Genomic DNA, 19140 nt, shown 5'->3' with positions numbered 1-19140 from the left:
AGTCTGGGTTTGGTGAATTTGTCAAATAATTCTGGCCTGAGCATTAGCTAAACCTAAAGGGGACCCCCCCCAAATGGCTTGCCACTGTTGGAGCACCTTGTAATTTCTTTTGAAATCAGGTGAGGGGGAAATCCTTGTGTTATCATTCTTTTAAGAACGGCTGCTCCCTCATCTAGAAACTCTTAGCGGGCTCTCTGAAATAGCTGTGTGGTTAACTTACTAAGGGTGGAGAAGCTGAGTCACAGAGAGGCTGTGTCCTACTCAGAATGGTATAATGATGGAACAGGGCTGGGGATTAAAACATACACACTCCCAGTCCTTTTTTATTAACAGAAGTCCATCCCACTAGCACTCTGAAATCCAGGGTGCAACTTCTAAAGTTGATTGTGCCAAATTGTGTGAGTTGCTTTAGAAGCAAGTCCATCTCACTTTAAAAATAAGATATCAAAACATTTTAAGAAGGCAACCCCTGCCTTTGGCTTGGGATCTGCCATTCTAGCAAACCGATGAACCGATGAACTCTTCTTCCTGCAAAGCTAATGGCAGCAACTAGCCGAAGGTGATCATACGACCAAGCCATTCTGCGGTTGATTTTGTGAATGATATTATTTCCAGAGATTTCTTTAACAAAACAAAACCCACATATTTCCAGATATTTCTTTGTCTCACAGATTTCTCCTTTTGGAGAGAATGACATCATGCCAACAGTTGAGAGCTAAAAGAAGCTCCTTGTGCAATTGGGCTTTCAGTAATGTTTTCTGTTCTTGTTGTGCAGTAATGCACAATTTCTTTTCCTTTTGCAGAAGTCTTCAAAGTGGCTGGTTTACTAGCATATATTATTTCCCCCATACATAGCATTTTCAGAAATTCCTGAGGTCCATTTTCAGATGTGATACGGGGAGGCCCAATCTCTCTGAAAGTCAGTGCCTAACTTCAGGACCCTCACCCACAAATACATTTTATTTGTTTCACTCAGTTGAGACTCATCGCAAGGCTGTACATATTTATTTGTTCGTGGGCTCTGGACGTGAGTTTGTCACAGATGATAATAAGGCAAGAGGGAACAGTGTAGCAGACCATAATGTGGTGTCCAACTCTCGTTCTCCTATTTATGTCTGCTTGTAGATATAACCACTGGTTTGATGGCATGGCCCTGCTGCACCAGTTCCAGCTGAGGAATGGCACAGTGACGTACCGGAGCAAGTTTCTGCAGAGCAATTCATACCTCACTAACAGGCAGCACAACCGCATCGTGGTCTCAGAATTTGGGACACTGGCAATGCCAGACCCATGCAAGAGTGTGTTTGAGCGCTTCATGTCACGCTTCGATACGCCAAGTAAGAGGGTTTCTAAGAAATGTGAAATGTTCTGAGACTTTCTTGGGGAGCTCATGGTTCGGTTTGAAGGGAGCTGTGAGGAAGTCTGGTGGAGGCCTATTCCGAGCCCATATTTTTCTTAGAATATGGCCTCTTGGAACAACACTAACTACTACAACTTGATGTCTGATGTAGCTGGGAGATGCACATTCAGCTTAATGCTTTAGTGACACTTTGTCTCACTTGGTTCCAGAGTTTGTGTAAATAGCCAACAGAATTCTTTCCAAAGAACACCCTGTACAGGTCTGATAATGAGCATTACACCCTGCAGTTCTCCCTGAGACACAGCTTTGCCCTTAAAACACCTTGCCTTGCTAAGCTTGTAGGGTAAGTGGGCTAATCCTTCCCTTCCTGTACTAAGGTGTAGGAGATGATACAAGTTAAGGTGAGAGAGTGTTTTGCACAGGAATGGAAGTACCATTGCCTATAGAGTTCTGCATAAATTAGGAAAGAAATAGGCTTAATTTCAACACAAGTGTCTTCCACTAAAACCAGAACAGACCTAAAGTGTGCAACTTGTTGCGTGTGTGTGTGACAACTTTCTGCTTCTTATCTTCCTGTGGTGAAGGATCTTGTTCTGACCTGTCCTATGGGCTTTTCTCATGCCAGCTTTGGGCTCTGTGTTCTCTGTACGCACACTGCTCAGTCAGGGCATTTTCTTTTTTTCCTTGGCTCTTCTCAGCCACCTGGCTAGTGGGTCTCAGCCTCCTGTAGGAGTAGCAAGAACAGCTCTGACTGCTGTGCGTGTGTAGCTCTCAAAGGGCATCTCCCTGATTCGGTTTCAGAGAGAATGGGGAAGAGAAAGCAGTCCCTTCCCAAACTCTGTCATGCAGATAGCATCCCTGCCATCCCCTTAGCCCAAGCTGTAGCCTCAAGTCTCGCCTCTTGTTTCCAATGGTGTAAATCAAACATGGGACTCCTCATATGGCTGTCCGAGGAGAAAATTTTGGCTGGGGAGGAAGGGAAGAGAGATATGAAGAAATAAGTCAGAAACAAAGGGCATATGAAAGTATGAAGGTTATGCTGGCCTCACTGGAGTCATTTCCACACTTCCCTTACTAGAATGTTAACGTTTGTGTGTATTTGAAGAAGGCAAATTAAGACGTGGTAAGTGAAATGTGAAACAGAAATTGAGCCTCCTACTTGAAGGTAACACAGTTTTGTCTATGTTGCTCCTTGACAACATCTGAGCAATGCAATTGGTGCAGATGTGAGAAACGAAACCTGTTTAAGCCTCTAGGAGGTCAGTAGAACTACACGTCTTCCCAGAATGTATAAAGTGAACAGCTCAGTTTCTTTGTTTGGGTCCAACTCAAGCTCTTTTGCAGGAGGTTTCCAGATCTCATAAGAAGCAACACAAGGATCTCACCCTGGAGCCTTGTCGTGCACATGAATAGTGCGACCTTAACTGGCAGTGCTGACCAGGCTTAAGCATCCAAATTTAATAGCTGCTGAGATACATAAAACTCTCTGCTGGGTAGAAAAGCCTTCCATCACTGCAGATATACCGTTAAGAGGTCAATTCAAAAAACTTACGCTTCATAGCCTTTTAAATCAATGCTAGTATATTCTTTAAATTGTATTATTAATGATGTTACTGTCGCTGACCTGTCTCACCAACAACCTGAGTCCTGGCTTTTTTGTGTTACTGTTGAGTACATGGAGCTTTGTGTGGGGTCTTTCGGTGAAAGATGCTTTAGCTTTCCCCAGCAACTGTTTCTCAAGATTTCTGCTGATGCAATCAATTCCCTTCAGTTCCAGGAAACAACACACCACCAGTAGGTTACTGGTATCTAGCACTGAGCTGAGAAAGATATGCAGCAACTGCTAGTCCTTGTCTTTTTGTCCTGAACTCGTTTGTGCAGAGAATTTCTTGGGTATCTTTGTAGATTAGGGAGGTATTTCTGATCAACCGCAGGGGGATCAATGTCACTGCAAATGGGTTTCTTTGTCTAAACATGTCCAACTCGATATGATGTGATGTAAGCTTGGGTTTCGTTTCAGAGCCAAGTGACAATGCCAGTGTGAGCTACGTTGTGTATAAAGGAGACTACTATGTCAGCAGTGAGAACACCTTCATGTACAAAGTGGACCCAGAAACGCTTGAAACAAAGGAAAAGGTGTGGGCAGGTGGGCTAAGGGGGTTGGCTTGTGGTACAGAAGAACCAGATTGCAAACCAAATGATCGGTGCAGCTGTAAGCCATAGTCAGAAGCATCTCTGCATTGTGTGCTTGAGTCCCTGAGAAATCTACCTAGCAGCAAGGCAGCTCTCACTCAGTCACTGCCCACTGCAGCAGGCCAGGGGAGAGACAGATGTAGACTCATTTCCGTTTGGCCTTTTTCCACCGAGCTTGCTGCTTGTCTGGACTTGTCTGTACTTGTCTGTGCATGAAGAATAGAAGTGCATACCGGAAGAAGTTAACATCACTGATCTCAGATCTCTGTTCTTCCACTGTCACTGCAGTCTTCCCATCTGTTCCCTTTATCTCTTCACACACCCCCGGCTCTAAACACTGCAGACCTGCAAAGCCTTGCCTAAAACCTCGTTGTTGCAACAGGGTGGTGAAGCCAACGTAAAGTCCAAGCGTAGCTGCCACTTTACTTTTGCCCATGCTAGCGAAAGAACCGAAAGTCAGAGCCGAAGTCTTCCCATGTGTCCTCTGCACTGCCTCACAGGAGCATGGCTGTCTTTGAGGGCAGAGCATGGCTTGTGAGATGGCAGGGTGAGCTACGTGCCCCCCTGCAGGCTCCTCTAGAGGAGATATGGGTATTTGCTGGGCTGTGAGAAGGACTGAAGAAGGATTCTGCCCTTCCTGAGTATTAACTGCCCTCCCTGTATGTTACTGTGGACTGTTTAATACTGTAAGATAGCAGTCTCAGCACACCCTCAGGTCTCGAGGGAGGCGTTCCAGCAGTCCCTAGGTCTCCACAGGACCCGTTGTGCACCGTGAAGACGCTCTGTTTATGAGGTATTGCACGCTACTTGCGTGTTGAAATTGAGAGTTTGATTTGCTGTTTTCTGTTTCGCAAACCACAATTTAGTGATGAGAAGATGTGTAGGCATTTTTAGTATGAATGTTCAGCTCTGTTCAGCCAACCTGTCACTTGAAGAAAAAAAATCCCCTTAAGCTGCGTTTTAGATGTAGACTGGCATTTTTGGGCTAAATGCAGGAATGGAAGGGATGACTTCACTTTTAAAATCTCTTATTCGAGATGCCTTAAAAGGGTGTGGTTTTGTGAGCTTCTGGTGGCCTGGTATTCTTTTCAAAGGGGGTCTTTCAAAGTCTCAGGTTGGATACATGAAAGCAATTTTTAAAAACCTTTTGGAAAAGCAGCAGATCTTCCATGCCTTAATGTTTCAGTGCATGTGTTGATCCCCCTCCATCTTTTTTCCTTCAGACTTCCTTCCCAGCACATCCCCTCTTCTGTCTGAGTCCAAACCACAGCCCACCCCAGGAAGGGAGAGTACTTTTTGCGTGTGTGTGTGTGAGACAATGACCATCGATTAGCTATGTGTGCTTTCAAAAATTTATTTTTTTTTGGGGGGGGTGGGGTGCGGGGTGGGCAGTGACTGTCTCTTTTTGCATGTCTGCAGTGCTTATTACATGGGGTCCTAGCCAAAATGCTCCTGTGCACAACGTTCCCACAATGTCAGCATTTCTGGCCATAGTAATGTCCCTGTCTCCCAGGGAAATGGCTACTGCTATTAGTCCCATTTTACTGGTAGGATGAATGCACCAAGAAACATGGTTACTTTTCAGGGATTCAGGAAGATTTCAGCCACAATAAAGGCTTAAATTCAGATCTCACAGTAGGGCCGTAGTCACTAAGCTATTCTTCCTCAGACTTCACCAAAACTAACGTTTAGAAACACTGTGGCTTGCTAGAGAGCAACAGGAAACTTCTGCACTGACTGAAAATCTCTGGGGTTTGCAGGTAGACTGGAGTAAATTCGTTGCAGTGAATGGGGCCACTGCTCATCCTCATTATGCATCTGATGGGACGACATACAACATGGGCAATTCCTATGGGAAACATGGTAAGATTGGGTCTGACCAGGCCTGGCCGGTGGGCGGGCTGGACAGGCTGCTCCCTGCTGCTTCAAGGAGCAGTTATTGAAGAAACTTCAGTGTCTAGAGACCTTGAAATTGCTGTTTTTCTTTGTGTCAAAATGGTGGCAGATCAGGTTAGTCCTTATTTCAGGGTGTCAGCCTGCACCAGAAAAATGTCTTCTCTCAGCAATTAGTTTCAGATGCTTCTGACTCTGGCCTGTGAATATCCAATAGATTCCCCACTTTTTCTGCCAAGGTTTTATGGAAAACAGGAGAATGATATTTAAAGTCCCATTCAGTGTTGAAGCGTCATTGAAAGAATTTTGACATTAGACACGTTTTCCTCTTACATTAACCAGCTTTTGATAAGAATGATGACGGTGTATACAGGAAAGAAAATTGAAGTTATTACAGTGACTTGGCTATCTCACAGTGAACCTGAATTTTCTGGCATATATTTTCTTCTCAAATCCATGAGCATTAGATCACGTTGGGATCTAGTTACATCTGCGTGGCTGCTTAGAGCTAGCAGGCACTGCTGAAAGCCCTCTTCTTCAGGTGTCTGAGGCCTATGAAGACAGCCACTGCTGTTTATTATTATACCTCAGGCTAGTTCCAATTCACTGAGCAGTTGCCCAGTTTTGTTTTTCATTCTTGCTGTTTTCATTTCCTTTTGGCTTTAGCAGCATCTGGCATTACAGCACATGCTGTTTTCAGCTGGCGAGACTAAACCTTAGATGTTTATTCAGATATGCCCTTCATAGCTGCCCACGTGCTCAGATTTAGTAAATGAGCTTCAGTCATCGCCAGAGTTCAAAGTTTTCATCAGCTTTGGTATATAATCTACGAACTTGGTTTAATATATTCCTTTAAAATAAGGAATTCGTTGCAAACAGAAAAACTAGATGGCAGTTAACCAGGCTGAGAAGATCCTTCTACTGCCTTTAAAATCTTTTTGTGGTAGTCATCTGCTGTTGATTGTTTTATTGACTTGCTAAATGTTTTGTAGTTGTTTGCTCATTTGTTTTCTGCTTAGTTTACCCATGACTGTGGTTCCTAGTACACTAAGGAAACAGAAAGGAACAGAGTCTGACTTTAGTTTCATGAATGTGGACAGTCTCACATCTCAGTGGTGTTGAATACCCATTCTCCTTTCCAGGGACAAGGTACAATATCATTGAGATCCCTCCACAAAAGTCAAACTGCAGTGACACGTTAGAGGGAGCAAAAGTGCTGTGCTCCATTGCTCCAATGGATAACATGAAACCCTCCTACTATCACAGCTTTGGTAAGAATGTTTCCTGTCTCATACTCTGTGGATTTTGCCTACTGTGAAGCAGATGGGGCTGTTTGCTGCCCTCTGCCCGTAGATTATTTTTTTTTGCCTCATTTGCTAAATTCTCTGATGATACTTCCTTTGCTCCCTTTTCAGGGATGAGTGAAAACTATATCATTTTTATTGAGCAACCCATCAAGCTGAATCTGATGCGGATTATCACTTCCAAATTCCGTGGGAAGCCCATTTCCGAAGGGATAAACTGGGAGCCTCAGTACAGTACTCGCTTCCACGTGGTGAATAAGCACACTGGGGAGGTAGGTGGCTCCTTGGCCTTTTCAGCAGCTCTGCAACTGTAGCTGGAATTTTAGATCTCAGAAGAAGAGCTGGGTAGCAGCCCCAGGTGGTTTTGTGAATCAATGCAGAAGTTACTGCAGTATAGGCTTTGAAAGCACAGGTGCTGGTTTCTTAGAAATGGTGTGACTTCATGTATTTTCTGCTCTATTGATTCATCTTTTTGCCAGCCCTAAAAGAACAGGCAGAAATAAGAAGTTTGGGGTTCCTATAGAGTACTATTGCATATAACAGGGTCAGGCAGAGTCTGGGCATGATGCCTGTAGTATCATTCATGGATGGAGCACATATGAACCCATGACAGCAAGGGACCTATCCTGCGCTGCTTTGTATTGGCTTTTCTTCACCTGGGTCTGCCTACTTCCTGGCTTAAAGCAGCCATTCCATAGCAACTCAAGGGCGTAAGACAAATATTAAGGATTAAGTGGGAATGAAATGAGAGCAAGAAGAGCAAGTCTCTGAGTCTTGTCTCCAATATTTAGAAAAGAAAAGTCAGTCTCTCTTATGGTCACTGTAGGTGCTGCCAGGACAATGGTATAGTAAACCCTTTGCTACTTTCCATCAAATCAATGCCTTTGAAGATCATGGTTGTTTGGTCCTTGACCTGTGCTGCCAGGATGATGGAAAAACTCTGGCTACCTACAAGCTTCAGAACATGCGGAGGAGTGGTGTGGATCTGTATCAGGTAAGATCTCTGCATTTGTGTTGCTTAGGATCTGCTGGGGCCCCATGCTCGTGGAGTTACTTTTCTGAAGCAAAACTCATGCTGGTAGAATGGAGAACGTTACAGGGAGACCACAAGGCAGAGGATATAGACTAGGCAAAGGAACTACGACTATATGGAAAAACTAAAATTATGGTCTATTGATATGTTGGTATTTTTCTTTCCTTTTAAATCTCTTAGCAGATAATCTCTATGGAGCATTTCCTTGAAACTTTTACAGACTGGTGTGTGACGTAGATCTCCACCAGACAGGCAGAATGTGCTTTTCTTTTAAAATTTCATTTTTAATGATACTCATTTTCCATATCCCCATGTAATAAAAGGAAATACTTTTCCCCCTAAGAAAGTATGCAAAATGAGATTTTGCCCAACATTTACGTGGAAAAAAGAAAAAGAAACCCTGCTATTTAAAGGCATTACTTCATAAACCCAACCTTTGTTATGTAAATCACAAAGCACAGATAGTCAGGAAATCCCTACATTTATGTTCTCTTGACAACAGCATGTACCCACACATAACCTACTATATCCAGCTCTGTCAAAAGTACTATATAATACCATATAAGACACATTATTTTACATAGGCCATAGATGGGAAAAAATGGGGTTGCCTTCAGTTTCTTGTACTGCAGATGTGTTTACTGGAAACCCACCCATTGGGTGAAGGGCAAACATTTCTGCAACATGTTCAGACAAATCAGAACTTCCTCTATGGTCTGAGCTGTCTGAAAGCAATTCAGTTCTGATCTTAAAAGTGTACGGTTGTGTCCCTGGAGGGATGTTTTGTTGTTGTTGCTGTTTTTTTTATTTTTGCTGGTTTGTTTGTTCTTTCCCCAGATGCAATGAAAATTAATTCAAGTACAGCATAGTGTTGATATGAGCATTTGTCCTGCAAAAAGATTCTAGCTTTTTTTTTTGGCCTTCTCTGAGCTCAAAAGTGATGTAATTTGACGTTTGAAGGTGTCCATTTGTCAGCATTAGATGCTCCAATACCCACGTTATTTAACGGGCAAGTAGCTTAGCCATTAAATTGTACACAGACATATGAATGCAAGTCATCTCAAAATCGAATCTTAAAATTACTCTACACCCAAAGGCTAAGGCGTGCGTGAGCATGATTTGTCTATTTTCCCCAAATCCTGTTTAGTGCTTTTGTTTGCTGACTAGCTCATATTTTGTTTGGTGGAGTTCCTCAACCAATCAGTTTTCTGTGGCTACCTGAAACACAAAAGCTTTGAAAATAGGGTTTCGGAATTAACATATGAAGTTTCACATCCAACCGGTAAATTACAGGTTGGAGTAACTGAAAAACACCACCACAGAATCCCTGCCCAACCACCCTCTCAGTGAAGACCCTTTTTCTCATATCCAGTCTGAACCTCCCCTGATGCACCTTCATGCTCTTCCCTCTGATCTCTTCTGTTGCCTACCGGTGCCTCTAATGTCTTCTGTTCTCTGTCGTGTTGTTGTCTCACAGAGATTTGAGACAGTCGAGCAGTTTTCCTCCTGAGGTTCACACACCTATAAAGCGCTTCTTCCCTGAGTGACTCATATTATTTAAAATAATGTGGAAGCTTCTCGGTGCTTCGTTTTGCATCAGGCTTCTGAAGAGGGACTCCCACTTTGTGCTCTGTGCTCCCACAAAGCGGGATCAGCAGTGGGGCTGTAGAAGATGAGTTTCCAACAGGGGTATTCCCTCGGCATGCTCAGTGCTGCTGAGCATTTTTTCTGTAAGCCCCATTAGCTCGTTACCGTGGTTGGGCAAGAAGGGCACAAGTCACACAAGCCAGTGGGACATATGTGGACAGGCTCTAAAAAGGTTTAGTGTAAGTCTGTTCTAGCTGAATAAAACCTCGTGCATCATATGTTCCAGGGTTGTATCTGGAGAATGACTGGGTGATTTCCATACCCAGTTATGAAAGCAATGACGACTCTTGTTTTCTTTCTGTGCCTTTTTGTGTTCTACTGTAAAGTACTGCAACAAGCAGAGTCCTTGCCAGAACCTGGTAAAACATTTAATAGAAGGAAAAGATTTTAGGGGGTGATGTATGTCCAAAGCTTCAGGTTTCTTCCAAAAAGGGACACTTGGCCCAAAATGCCACTTTCCTCTACTCATCACTGTAACTTTCTGGCTTCATAATAGGTTTATGACTCAGTAGCCCGAACTTTCCCCCGTCGCTTTGTTCTCCCACTGAACATGAGTTCAGACGCTCCTGTGGGGAAGAATCTTAACCCTTTGCCTTATACACTGGCAAAGGCTGTGAAAGATGCGGATGGCAAGGTATGTATTTGACTTGCAAAACTGCATTTATAAGCTGTAGTGAGGTTGCAGTTATCTTGTGCTTTTATCTTCTCAGAGCTTGTCCACCAAGCAAGCAAGATTTCTTCATTACTAAGCTGGGGCTTGGTGTTTTAATACAAACCCTACCACATTGCCTTATATGAGAGAGCAAGGACAGACTGTGGTTTACCAAAAATGCCCGAGTGGGTTACAAGCCTCTATGACAATTGGTTGAATGTGAAGTTCTTCATTGACAAAATCCCCTGTGCTGTCACCTGGTCACAGAACTGTTCTTTGCTTCTAGCTTTGAACGGTCCGATAGTGTGGCTTTAGGTGGTATAGAACATGTGTTGTCCGCTATGAGTGGAGCAGTCTCTGTGTGTATCTTGTACATCACATTCCTGAGTGCTGGAGCCGGGTTTTTCTGAGCCAGGGGCGCAGGACTACATGGACTCGCTGCAGTTTCAGTTTTTTACATTAGACTGACCTTGAAGTTTCCAATGCCTGTGAAGATGAGTCAATTCTTTGAATGAAACAGATAAGGGAGGTAGATTTGGTGTTCCTACCTGCTTCTGTGCAATGTCAGGCGCTTTAAACATTTCTTGCTGCAACAGCTGTGCAGTGGGTTGGTGGGACCAGTCAGCTCTTCTGCCCAGTCAAAGCTAAACTGATGCTCCTGTAATGCATACTTCTTCTAGGTCTGGTGCACGCATGAAAATCTCCACCCCGAGGGTTTTGAAAACTTTGGGGGTTTGGAGTTCCCCCAGATTAATTACTCTCAGTACAGTGGTAAGAAGTACCGTTATTTCTATGGATGTGGTTTTCGGCATTTGATTGGAGATTCCTTGATGAAGGTTGATGTGGAGACCAAGAATTTCAAGGTGAGGTGAAATAGGGTTCTCTATTTTCAGCACTAGGAGTCATTCCCCTGGACTGGCCTATAAGTTCTGTCATCTACCAGGCATTGTGTTCTTCAGTGCTTTTTTTTTTTTTTTTTTTAATATGAGTCTGCAATGAGGTTCCTTATTTCATCTCCCACGTAGCACACTTACCAAACAGAAGATATCACTCCAGGTCTCTAGATAGATGAGGAAACAGGAAGGGTTGTGTAAAATATGTATCTCTCTTCCAGGCCAAAATAGTTATCTCTTACCAGATAGTGTAGAAAATACCCACGTAGAGTAGGCTGTTGGAGGCATTTTGTCAGGACACCTATAACACTGGTAAGAAACAAGGTTTAGCATATCCCCACCTGCAAACACAAGCTGGGATTTATGCTGTCTCACCCATAAACAGGGAAATAATGATCTCCAAAGCTTTTAAGCTGTTAATCTGAGACTTTCCCAGGGCCTAGAGGAATTTAGGAATCCTCAAAAAGAGATGCCCTATTTTTAATCGTTCTGCTCTGGATACTCATTTTGCAGTAAGAGTGCCCTTCTTCCACACAGCACTGGGTGCTGTGGCTCTGTCTGCAATAAGAGCAGAAGCTACACCTTCAGGTGGTGGTGCTGATAGATCTCCATGCTGGCAAGGCACCTCCATGCTGCCTGGGCACAGCGTGAGCTACACGAGGGAGGTGTGAAGCTGGCTGTGCCAGCTAGGATGATGATGTTTTCTGTGCCAGTGCGAGCTGTTGGACGAAATGAGCAATGGGAACCCTTTTCACTGCCTGTTTACACAGTGCCTTGCACAATGGGTGTGCTGTCACAACACTGCTATCATCACAGTAGAGGAACCAAAAGAATGACTTGAAACGTTGAACTATAGGTTTCTCGGGGCACAGAGTACGCCTGGGTAGCTCTGTGGGGAGCACTATAACTTGCAACTCTGCTAACTGTAGTAGACAAATGTTAATGAAATGAAACATGTCCATATGTTACTGCACTTGCTAGATTTGGCAGGAGGAAGGATCCTACCCATCAGAGCCCGTGTTTGTGCCAGTGCCTAATGCCACGGCAGAAGACAATGGAGTCATCCTGTCTGTTGTGATATCCCCCGATGAGGTAACTTATTCCTACTAGTTCATCAAAGCCATGTAGCATTAGGTATGTTTTCTAAACCACACACAAAAAAAAAAAAAGAAGATTTAAGGCTCTCTGGCAGATAGTTCTAGCACCGTGCTTCCCATGGTGTGTACTTCTGCAATTGTCAAGCACAGCTAGGTAAACTTCAAGTAGGAACATTGATGTTTCTTGGGTGGCCTCTGTGACTCTTGGTGCTCCTGGCTAACTGTCTTACGGGTTTAGTCGGTGAGGTCTGGTTGTGCCTGGTTGTGTGTTTGGGCTCTGTGTTTGACAGATGTAGTGGATTGGACTGTGGGATGAAGCTCACCTTGGCCATTCACTCTGATTTTCTTTTCATCCTGCAGAACCGAAGTGCTTTCCTCCTTGTCCTGGATGCAGAAACCTTCAAAGAACTGGGGCGAGCAGAAGTCCCAGTGGAAATGCCTTATGGATTCCATGGCATCTTTAGGTCCCACTGACCTTGCCACTTCCTGTAACTCAGGGCGAGGTCAGGCTCAGAAAGAAACCTGTTTTCTTTTATCTCCCAACACTGCATTATGCCAGTGATGAAGGGAACTGTTTCTTCTCTATCATAACCTCTGGGTCACTGTTGCTTTCCTAGCAGTTCACAGAAAAGAGAAGGCAGAAGCTCCATTGCTCTAACAGCTCCCTGCTTTATCTTAATTTTCCAACTATCTTGCTAGAAGAGTTAGCAGCAGTTCACAGAGGCTGCCATGCATAAGGGTTGCAAGGGAAAAAATGGAAACTAAGATGATCATTACCTTCTCTGGGTAGCAAGTATCTGTGCTTAGGGCAGTGGCATTGGCTGAAATCAAAGCAGAAGAGAGGAGTAAAACTAACTACTAACATGTAGGCCCGGTGATGGGATGTAATTCTGGCCCCACTGCATCAAGATTGCCTTCAGTGAAGCCCCAGAGAATAGACACAAATGCTCACAGAAGCTGTACTTGTAGCGCTTTTCTCCATACACTAACTGTGCCCTCAAATAAAAGCTTGTGAAGTTTCTTCCTTTCTTTTGCTGCACTCACTAGAACTACGGCCAACTTTGTGCTGTGCCACAGGAGGCAACAACAGCAACTGTGACCCACCCTGTGATGTTAAATCATCTCGAAGATATGTAAGGTATCTCCATCATACTCCTGCTAAAACAGAAGAGCTGGAAGTGGCTCTGATGGCTAACATTTCCTGCCTTCTTCCTAAAGCAACTGGTATGAAACGTGTAGCACTCCATTATGGCTTTGATAGCCCTTTGTTCTGGAGTTGTGCAGATCCAACTCCAGCACTCTCCCTTACACTTGTTTCCTCATCCAGGAAACAGTTCCCGGACAGTTGCCTCCGAGGTTAGCTGACGGGTCGGTGGGGAGGCGCGTTGAGGGATGCCCTCCCAAGTAGTTCACTTGAAGGCTCTTCTTCTAAGGACTCTGAAAAGTGAAGGCTTTCTGGACAAGGGATTTTCTTCCTGGCTTGATGACTTTTTATATTGCTTCACTGCGAAAAGGCTGGGCCATGTTTTGAGCCCGTTTCTTGAGCAAAGAGGGAACTTTACTCGTGCCACAGGGTTTGAAGGAAAACCCTGGCTTCCTATTTAAAAGTTTGCTCCGCTTTGACCCCTGCTGTTCTGGAAGCCAGCACAAAGAGAGCAGGACCAAGTCAGAGCTTATTCACTCCACCCAAATGCCCCAGCTTTATTTCCTCTCGGACGTTTTTCACCTCCTTCCAGGTCGTGGGCAAAGGCAAGGGAGAGGCAGGAGGCTTGCACACGGGGGCTGCAGCGCTGCGGGAGGGCACAGCCGCTCTCCCACGGCCACCAGGTGGCAGCCAGCTCCCGCTGCTGGGGCTCCTGCTGCTGCCAGCCCTGCCGCAGGGGCTTCGCCCTTCTGTCGCCTGTCCCCCCCCAGGGGACAAACCCCAGCGAGGTCGCATGCCCACGGCGGGCAGCTGAATGACGGTAGGGGAGTGCTTAGTGGTGGTGGGTAGCGCTCTCTCACCCCCCTTTTTTTTATTTATTTATTTTTTTAATCTCTTTTTTTCTTGGGGAGATGGGAAGGAGAAGCAGTGTCAGAAGTTCCCTGTGCTAACTGCAGCCCTCCGGAGTACTAAAGGCAGTGCTGCTGATCAATAGGGCAGGGGAAGGGAGGTGCAATGCAAAGGCCCTGCTCTGTTCAAAAAAGCCGGGCTGCAGCAGCGCACGCTCCCAGCCCCTGCCTGCATTGTGTGCTCACAGGCTGTCCCTGCTACATTGCGAGCTGTGCTCTCACCTGTTCCTGTAACACAGAACTGAGCATCCTGCCCCGAGGCTTGGAGTTGTCCCACTCCAGATGTGCTGTATTGTCCCCGGGGCACCAGGAGGATCCCGGAATGGGGCAATAAGCTGGTGTGGTCATCTCCATTCAAGGCCTTGCAGCACTGACAATTCCCAGTCCCACTCCTTCTCCCAAAGCTTTCAGAAAATCACACACTTCATGGATTCCTCTGCCTGATCCCATGAACCTCATTACTGGAGCACGTGCCTGTAAGTCTGGCAGGCTTATAACCACCCCAGAAGTCAAATCAGTTTGCCAGGCTAGAAGGAGAACAAGAGTTTGGCAGCCCTTCCTGGGAGTGGTGCGGGGAAGGACTGCTGTGTGCTTCCTTTACCTAAAGCATCTCAAATCAGGCAGATGAGCAGGGGGTGGGGAATTCACAGTTTCATAATCAATCCTCAGGTCCCAGGGTGCTGCAGTTATTTTAGGGGGGTGGGAAGGAGATCTGTGAAGTTGTCCCAGTCCCTTCGGGCAGGTATTGCTTTGTGAACACCTCCTGAGCACACTGAGAGCCTGACGGCTTTCCCCTGGCAGACCCACCCCTGTGCACGGATGCATTTATAAACACGCTTCGGGGAGCTGTCATTGTTAAAGAAAACAAAGCCAAGCCAAACTGCTGGCCCGAAGGGCCAAATCTTTGCTGACGTTACCCCTGCGGGATGGACAGTCTTGAAAAAGGAAAGGCAAGAGGCGCGACGCCCAAATCTGGGGTCTGGGGTCACATTCTGCAGCAACCCCTGGTCCTGTCCTGGTCTGCAGACAGCCCCCCTGCTGCTCGAGCTGGGTTCTTTCCCCGGGGGCCTCTTGGGCTGGGATCTGCAGCACCTGAACCGGGCAGAAGCTGCAGCCGCTCGGGGGGCACGGCAGCAGCATCCCCTCACCCCCGTGCCGCCATCGCGCGGCGCCCCCCGAGCACCCCCGGCACCGGCACCCGCGGAGCCCGGCCCTGCCCGGCACCGGGCGGCTGCGGGGCCGCGCTGCCCCCGCCGGGGGCGCTGCCGAGCCCCGGGGGCCCGGATGGAGCCGGCCGCGGTTCTTGTCCCGGTCCTGGCCCCGGTCCCGGCCCCGGTCCCGGCCCCGGCCCCGGTCCCATGGCACCGCCCGCAGCGCGCCTGGCGCGGCTCTCCCGGGCCGTGTCCTTCAGCGCCTGCCACCGGCTGCACAGGTCCGCGGCGGGGGGAGGAGGAGGAGGAAGGGGAGGAGGAGGAGGAGGAGGAGGAAGAGGAGGAGGAGGGAGCCGCCGAGGCCCCCCTGCGGAGCCCGGCCGGGGTTAGCGGGGGCTCGGTCCCGCGGGGGGCTCGGGGCGGCTGGGTCCGAGGGAGGATTTATTTCCCCCTCGTTTTCCGTGGGGCAGCGCCCTCGGCGTGCTCGTTAACGCTGCTTCTGCCCGGGGCTTGCTGCTGCCGCTTCCTGCTGGAGCCCCAGGGCTTTTGTCCTGTCCCCGGGGAGCAGCAGCCCTGGGAGCAGGCAGCTGGCACGGAGCGTGTGTACATAAACACCGGCCCAAAACCAATGTTGGCGGCTCCTTTTCACGGGGCAAATGCTCCTCCGGCTGCGTGCGCGCCTGCTGAGTAGGAAGAGCAGGGTTAAACACAAGAGGATAAATAGAGGGAAGAGCTGGAAAGCAGTCACAGGGGGCAAAGCCACGAAAATCTGCGGTGGGTGCTGAAATGCCGCCTCTGCTTCCCGCAGTAAGTCCCTGAGCGACGAGGAGAACCTGAAGCTGTTTGGGAAGTGCAATAATCCGAATGGCCACGGGCACAACTATAAAGGTAAGGAGCTGGCTTCCGCACTTACCTGTGGGCACGGAGAGAGGCCGGCGTGAACGCGCACAAACCCCGGGGGGAGCAGGGCCAGCCCTGTCCCAGCAGCCTGGCGTGGCTTTTAGTGCCTCATTTGTTGTGGTTGTTTGCTTGTTTCAAGGAAAATTATGGTGACTCCTCAGCAGCAACGGGGTATGGCTATGCAATAGCAGGGGTATGCAAGCCATTAAGTTAAATAAATAATAATTAAATAGGTAATAAATACTTATCTCAATTCCCATTCATCTAATGAAACTTAATCTGCAAAATCATTGTTTTGAATGGAGGTTTTTCTAATCAAAGTACACACAATTTAAACAGCCCAGAGACTTTATTTGAAAGTTGTCCTCACAAGTTCTTCTTGCATCTACACCCTACACATGTAAAATCACATCTCCCCCCTTCACAGGCCGGATGGGCTTTGTCTGTGCTGTAGGTGCCCTGAAACCCGTACTGCAGAGCTGCTGGCTGTACAGATGTCACGGGGAGCAGGTGCTTGAGATGTCAGCTAGTTTAATGCTGCTGCCAGGAGGGGCTCCTCAGGGATGCTGGGGTGTCCCTGGGCATCAGACCTTGGAGGATGACCTCTGTGAGCTGGGGGAGTCACTAGTCCTAAAGCAGTGGATAACCATTTTATAAAAACAGTTGCACGTTGAAGTGTTGGGAAGCCTGCATCAGTCCTGGCGAATTAGTGATGAATGGATGGTCTGCCTTGATCACTAGTGTAATTTGTTCTCAGGTTTGTGGTGGCACATACATGACCTGGCAATTTATTTTTCTTTTTTTTTCTCCAGTTATAGTCACTGTGCGTGGAGAGGTAAGTGTGATCAACGTCTTCTGCCGTTCCTCGAGCAGCGGGGCAGTACTGAAGTTCCAGCTAATTGCTAGGTTTCCTGGGGTGTTTGTGGAAGCTCTGCACACATCACTGTAGAAGAAGGTTTTCCAAAGTCACTATCAATCACCTTGCCTCTAACAAGGACTTGCAGGTAACCATGTTTAAGGCTTGTAATCATCCTCTGGGCACACAGCTTGTTCTGCCAGAGCCTCGCTGCAGCTGGTGCAGGCTCTGTGGGGCACCTCTGGATGACTACAGAGCCGCAGGGAGGCACGGCGCTTCCGATGGGTGATTCTCTCTGCTACTTCTTAGGGTAGTTTGCAGTGAATATAAAAGAATTTTTCCTTCTGGAGTTGTTTTTCAGCTTTCATCTTGTCATTGTTCTGTGTATTCTGCACAGTGAGTTATTTTGATGTTTTCTAAACACCTTTCTGAGAATTTCCTGCTATCAGGAACCTGGAAGAGGGGAGGTTCTGTTCAGACCTGAAACTAGACTTGTAAAGCCTTCTACATTCCCCAAATACGCTGTGAACTAGAGAACCTGCTTTGGCTTCTCCAGACTGGAGCTTTGCCTTAGCTCGGACCAGTCTTTGCTTTGTCCGTGACTCTTCAACCCCGCACTTTCAATGCCTGTTTTCTGCCCATGGCCATGCTAACTTCTTGCACTGAAGACTCTTTCAAGCTTTTTTCCTCCCTGGTGTCAGGGAGTGGAGCCATTGGAGTTGTTTATGTGTTGTGTCTAGCCTTTGGGAACATCACAGGGGTAGAGCTGAAACTCAGCATGTGAAGGTGAAGAGAGATTTTCTTTGTGGCTCGGATATTCACTGATTTGTACTGGCTCGCAGCAGCCCTGGTAATAAGGACCCGTAGCTAGGCTACTAATCTGCCTTTTGTTTTCCCTGCAGATTGACCCAGTCTCGGGAATGGTTATAAACCTGACAGACCTGAAAGAATATATGCAGGTAATAGCCCTACTTTCCTAGACATCCCCTGTGAGAATTGGTTAGAGCCTAGCAATTTGTCTGGTGCCAGGGTGGAAACACGATGAGTTGATAATGGTAGGAAATAAAGAAGAAATTAAGGCGTGATTTAAGGCTGAAACGCTGGAGCACGGTGATGTGAGGCAGTACCATGTCTCCAGCTAGGAAGTTAACAGCTGGATGTAGGGCTCTTACCCTTTCTTTACGTGCTGGTGCCTTGTGCATTGTAGCTGGAGCCTTCGGTCTGCTGAATCATGTGCAAGATGATGGCTAACGGCACTGATCTCTTCCTGCAGCAGGCTATCATGGAGCCGCTTGACCACAAAAACCTGGATAAAGACGTGCCCTACTTCGCCGAGGTTGTGAGGTGGGTGACGGGGTCTCCTCAGGGGGTGGTTGCAGGGAGGGCCAAGCAATGGTCTTCAGGGCTGGGTCCTGCAGCTGGGTGCAGCCTCCCTAAACGCCGCTGCCGTCGGTTCTGAGCCTGCTCCTGTTCCGCTCTCAGCACCACGGAGAACGTGGCAGTATTCATCTGGGAAAACCTCAAGAAGCTCCTGCCCATGGGAACTCTCTACAAAGTCAAAGTGTACGAAACGGACCAGAACATCGTTGTTTATAAGGGAGAAGAAGCAATCTCCGAGAAGTGAAATGAACTAACTCCGCTGGTCAGAAGCTCTGCTGCCTCGTCACGTCAGTGATCACTTCGGCCCTGCTCCCTGTGCCTCTAAGGCCTAGATGTCCACTATGTATTACACAAGGACCAGTGTAGGTACTCTACAAAAATCCTTGCGGCAGTCTAGCAGTCTGGGCTCTCAGAATTTGTTGATTTGTCTGCCTTTTCCCAAGACATTCCTGTTTCATAAAACCAAAAAGCTGATGTGAAATTTGCAGTTGTACCACGTTAAATAAAGCAGCTTTCTAGCAAGGAGATGACTTGGCAAAGTGTACATCCCTAACAACCACCAAAGGCTTTGGTTTTTGTCTAATTAAACGTCGGATTCATTTATGATTTTTAATAACCTGGGCTTTAGTGCTGTTTCCCTTATTTATTTATTCATTTGCTGTGCTTCAGTCTCACTTCTCCCTGTGGCTAGCAGGTCTTTCTCTGCCCGAGGAGGTGGCACCATGAGCA

General features: G+C 47.0%; 2 protein-coding genes across 4 annotated transcripts in view; both read left to right on the top strand.

Moving 5' to 3' along the window:
• The window catches only part of BCO2 (beta-carotene oxygenase 2), a 43998-nt gene extending 30905 nt beyond the window's left edge, over positions 1-13093 (top strand). For all 3 annotated transcript variants that reach the window (XM_040534050.1, XM_040534051.1, XM_040534049.1), the window contains 10 exons: positions 1126-1337; positions 3381-3496; positions 5314-5416; positions 6589-6717; positions 6862-7022; positions 7577-7744; positions 9927-10064; positions 10763-10945; positions 11957-12067; positions 12433-13093. In XM_040534050.1, the coding sequence (XP_040389984.1) occupies positions 1126-1337; positions 3381-3496; positions 5314-5416; positions 6589-6717; positions 6862-7022; positions 7577-7744; positions 9927-10064; positions 10763-10945; positions 11957-12067; positions 12433-12546 (1435 nt within the window). In that variant the 3' untranslated portion in view covers positions 12547-13093. The remainder of the gene's footprint in view (positions 1-1125; positions 1338-3380; positions 3497-5313; positions 5417-6588; positions 6718-6861; positions 7023-7576; positions 7745-9926; positions 10065-10762; positions 10946-11956; positions 12068-12432) is intronic.
• A 2302-nt stretch (positions 13094-15395) lies between these two features.
• On the top strand, positions 15396-18936 carry PTS (6-pyruvoyltetrahydropterin synthase). Its single transcript, XM_040534055.1, has 7 exons — positions 15396-15414; positions 15463-15556; positions 16084-16163; positions 16988-17010; positions 17934-17990; positions 18305-18375; positions 18514-18936. Exons 2-7 carry the CDS (start codon positions 15483-15485, stop codon positions 18653-18655), a joined length of 447 nt encoding a protein of 148 aa, XP_040389989.1. The 5' UTR covers positions 15396-15414; positions 15463-15482; the 3' UTR covers positions 18656-18936.
• The last annotated feature ends 204 nt before the right edge of the window (positions 18937-19140 follow it).

Source organism: Cygnus olor, chromosome 22 (assembly GCF_009769625.2).
Source record: "Cygnus olor isolate bCygOlo1 chromosome 22, bCygOlo1.pri.v2, whole genome shotgun sequence".
Classification (NCBI taxonomy): Eukaryota; Metazoa; Chordata; class Aves; order Anseriformes; family Anatidae; genus Cygnus; species Cygnus olor.
Note: the sequence above shows the minus strand (reverse complement) of the source record. Positions and strands in the feature narration are given on the sequence as shown.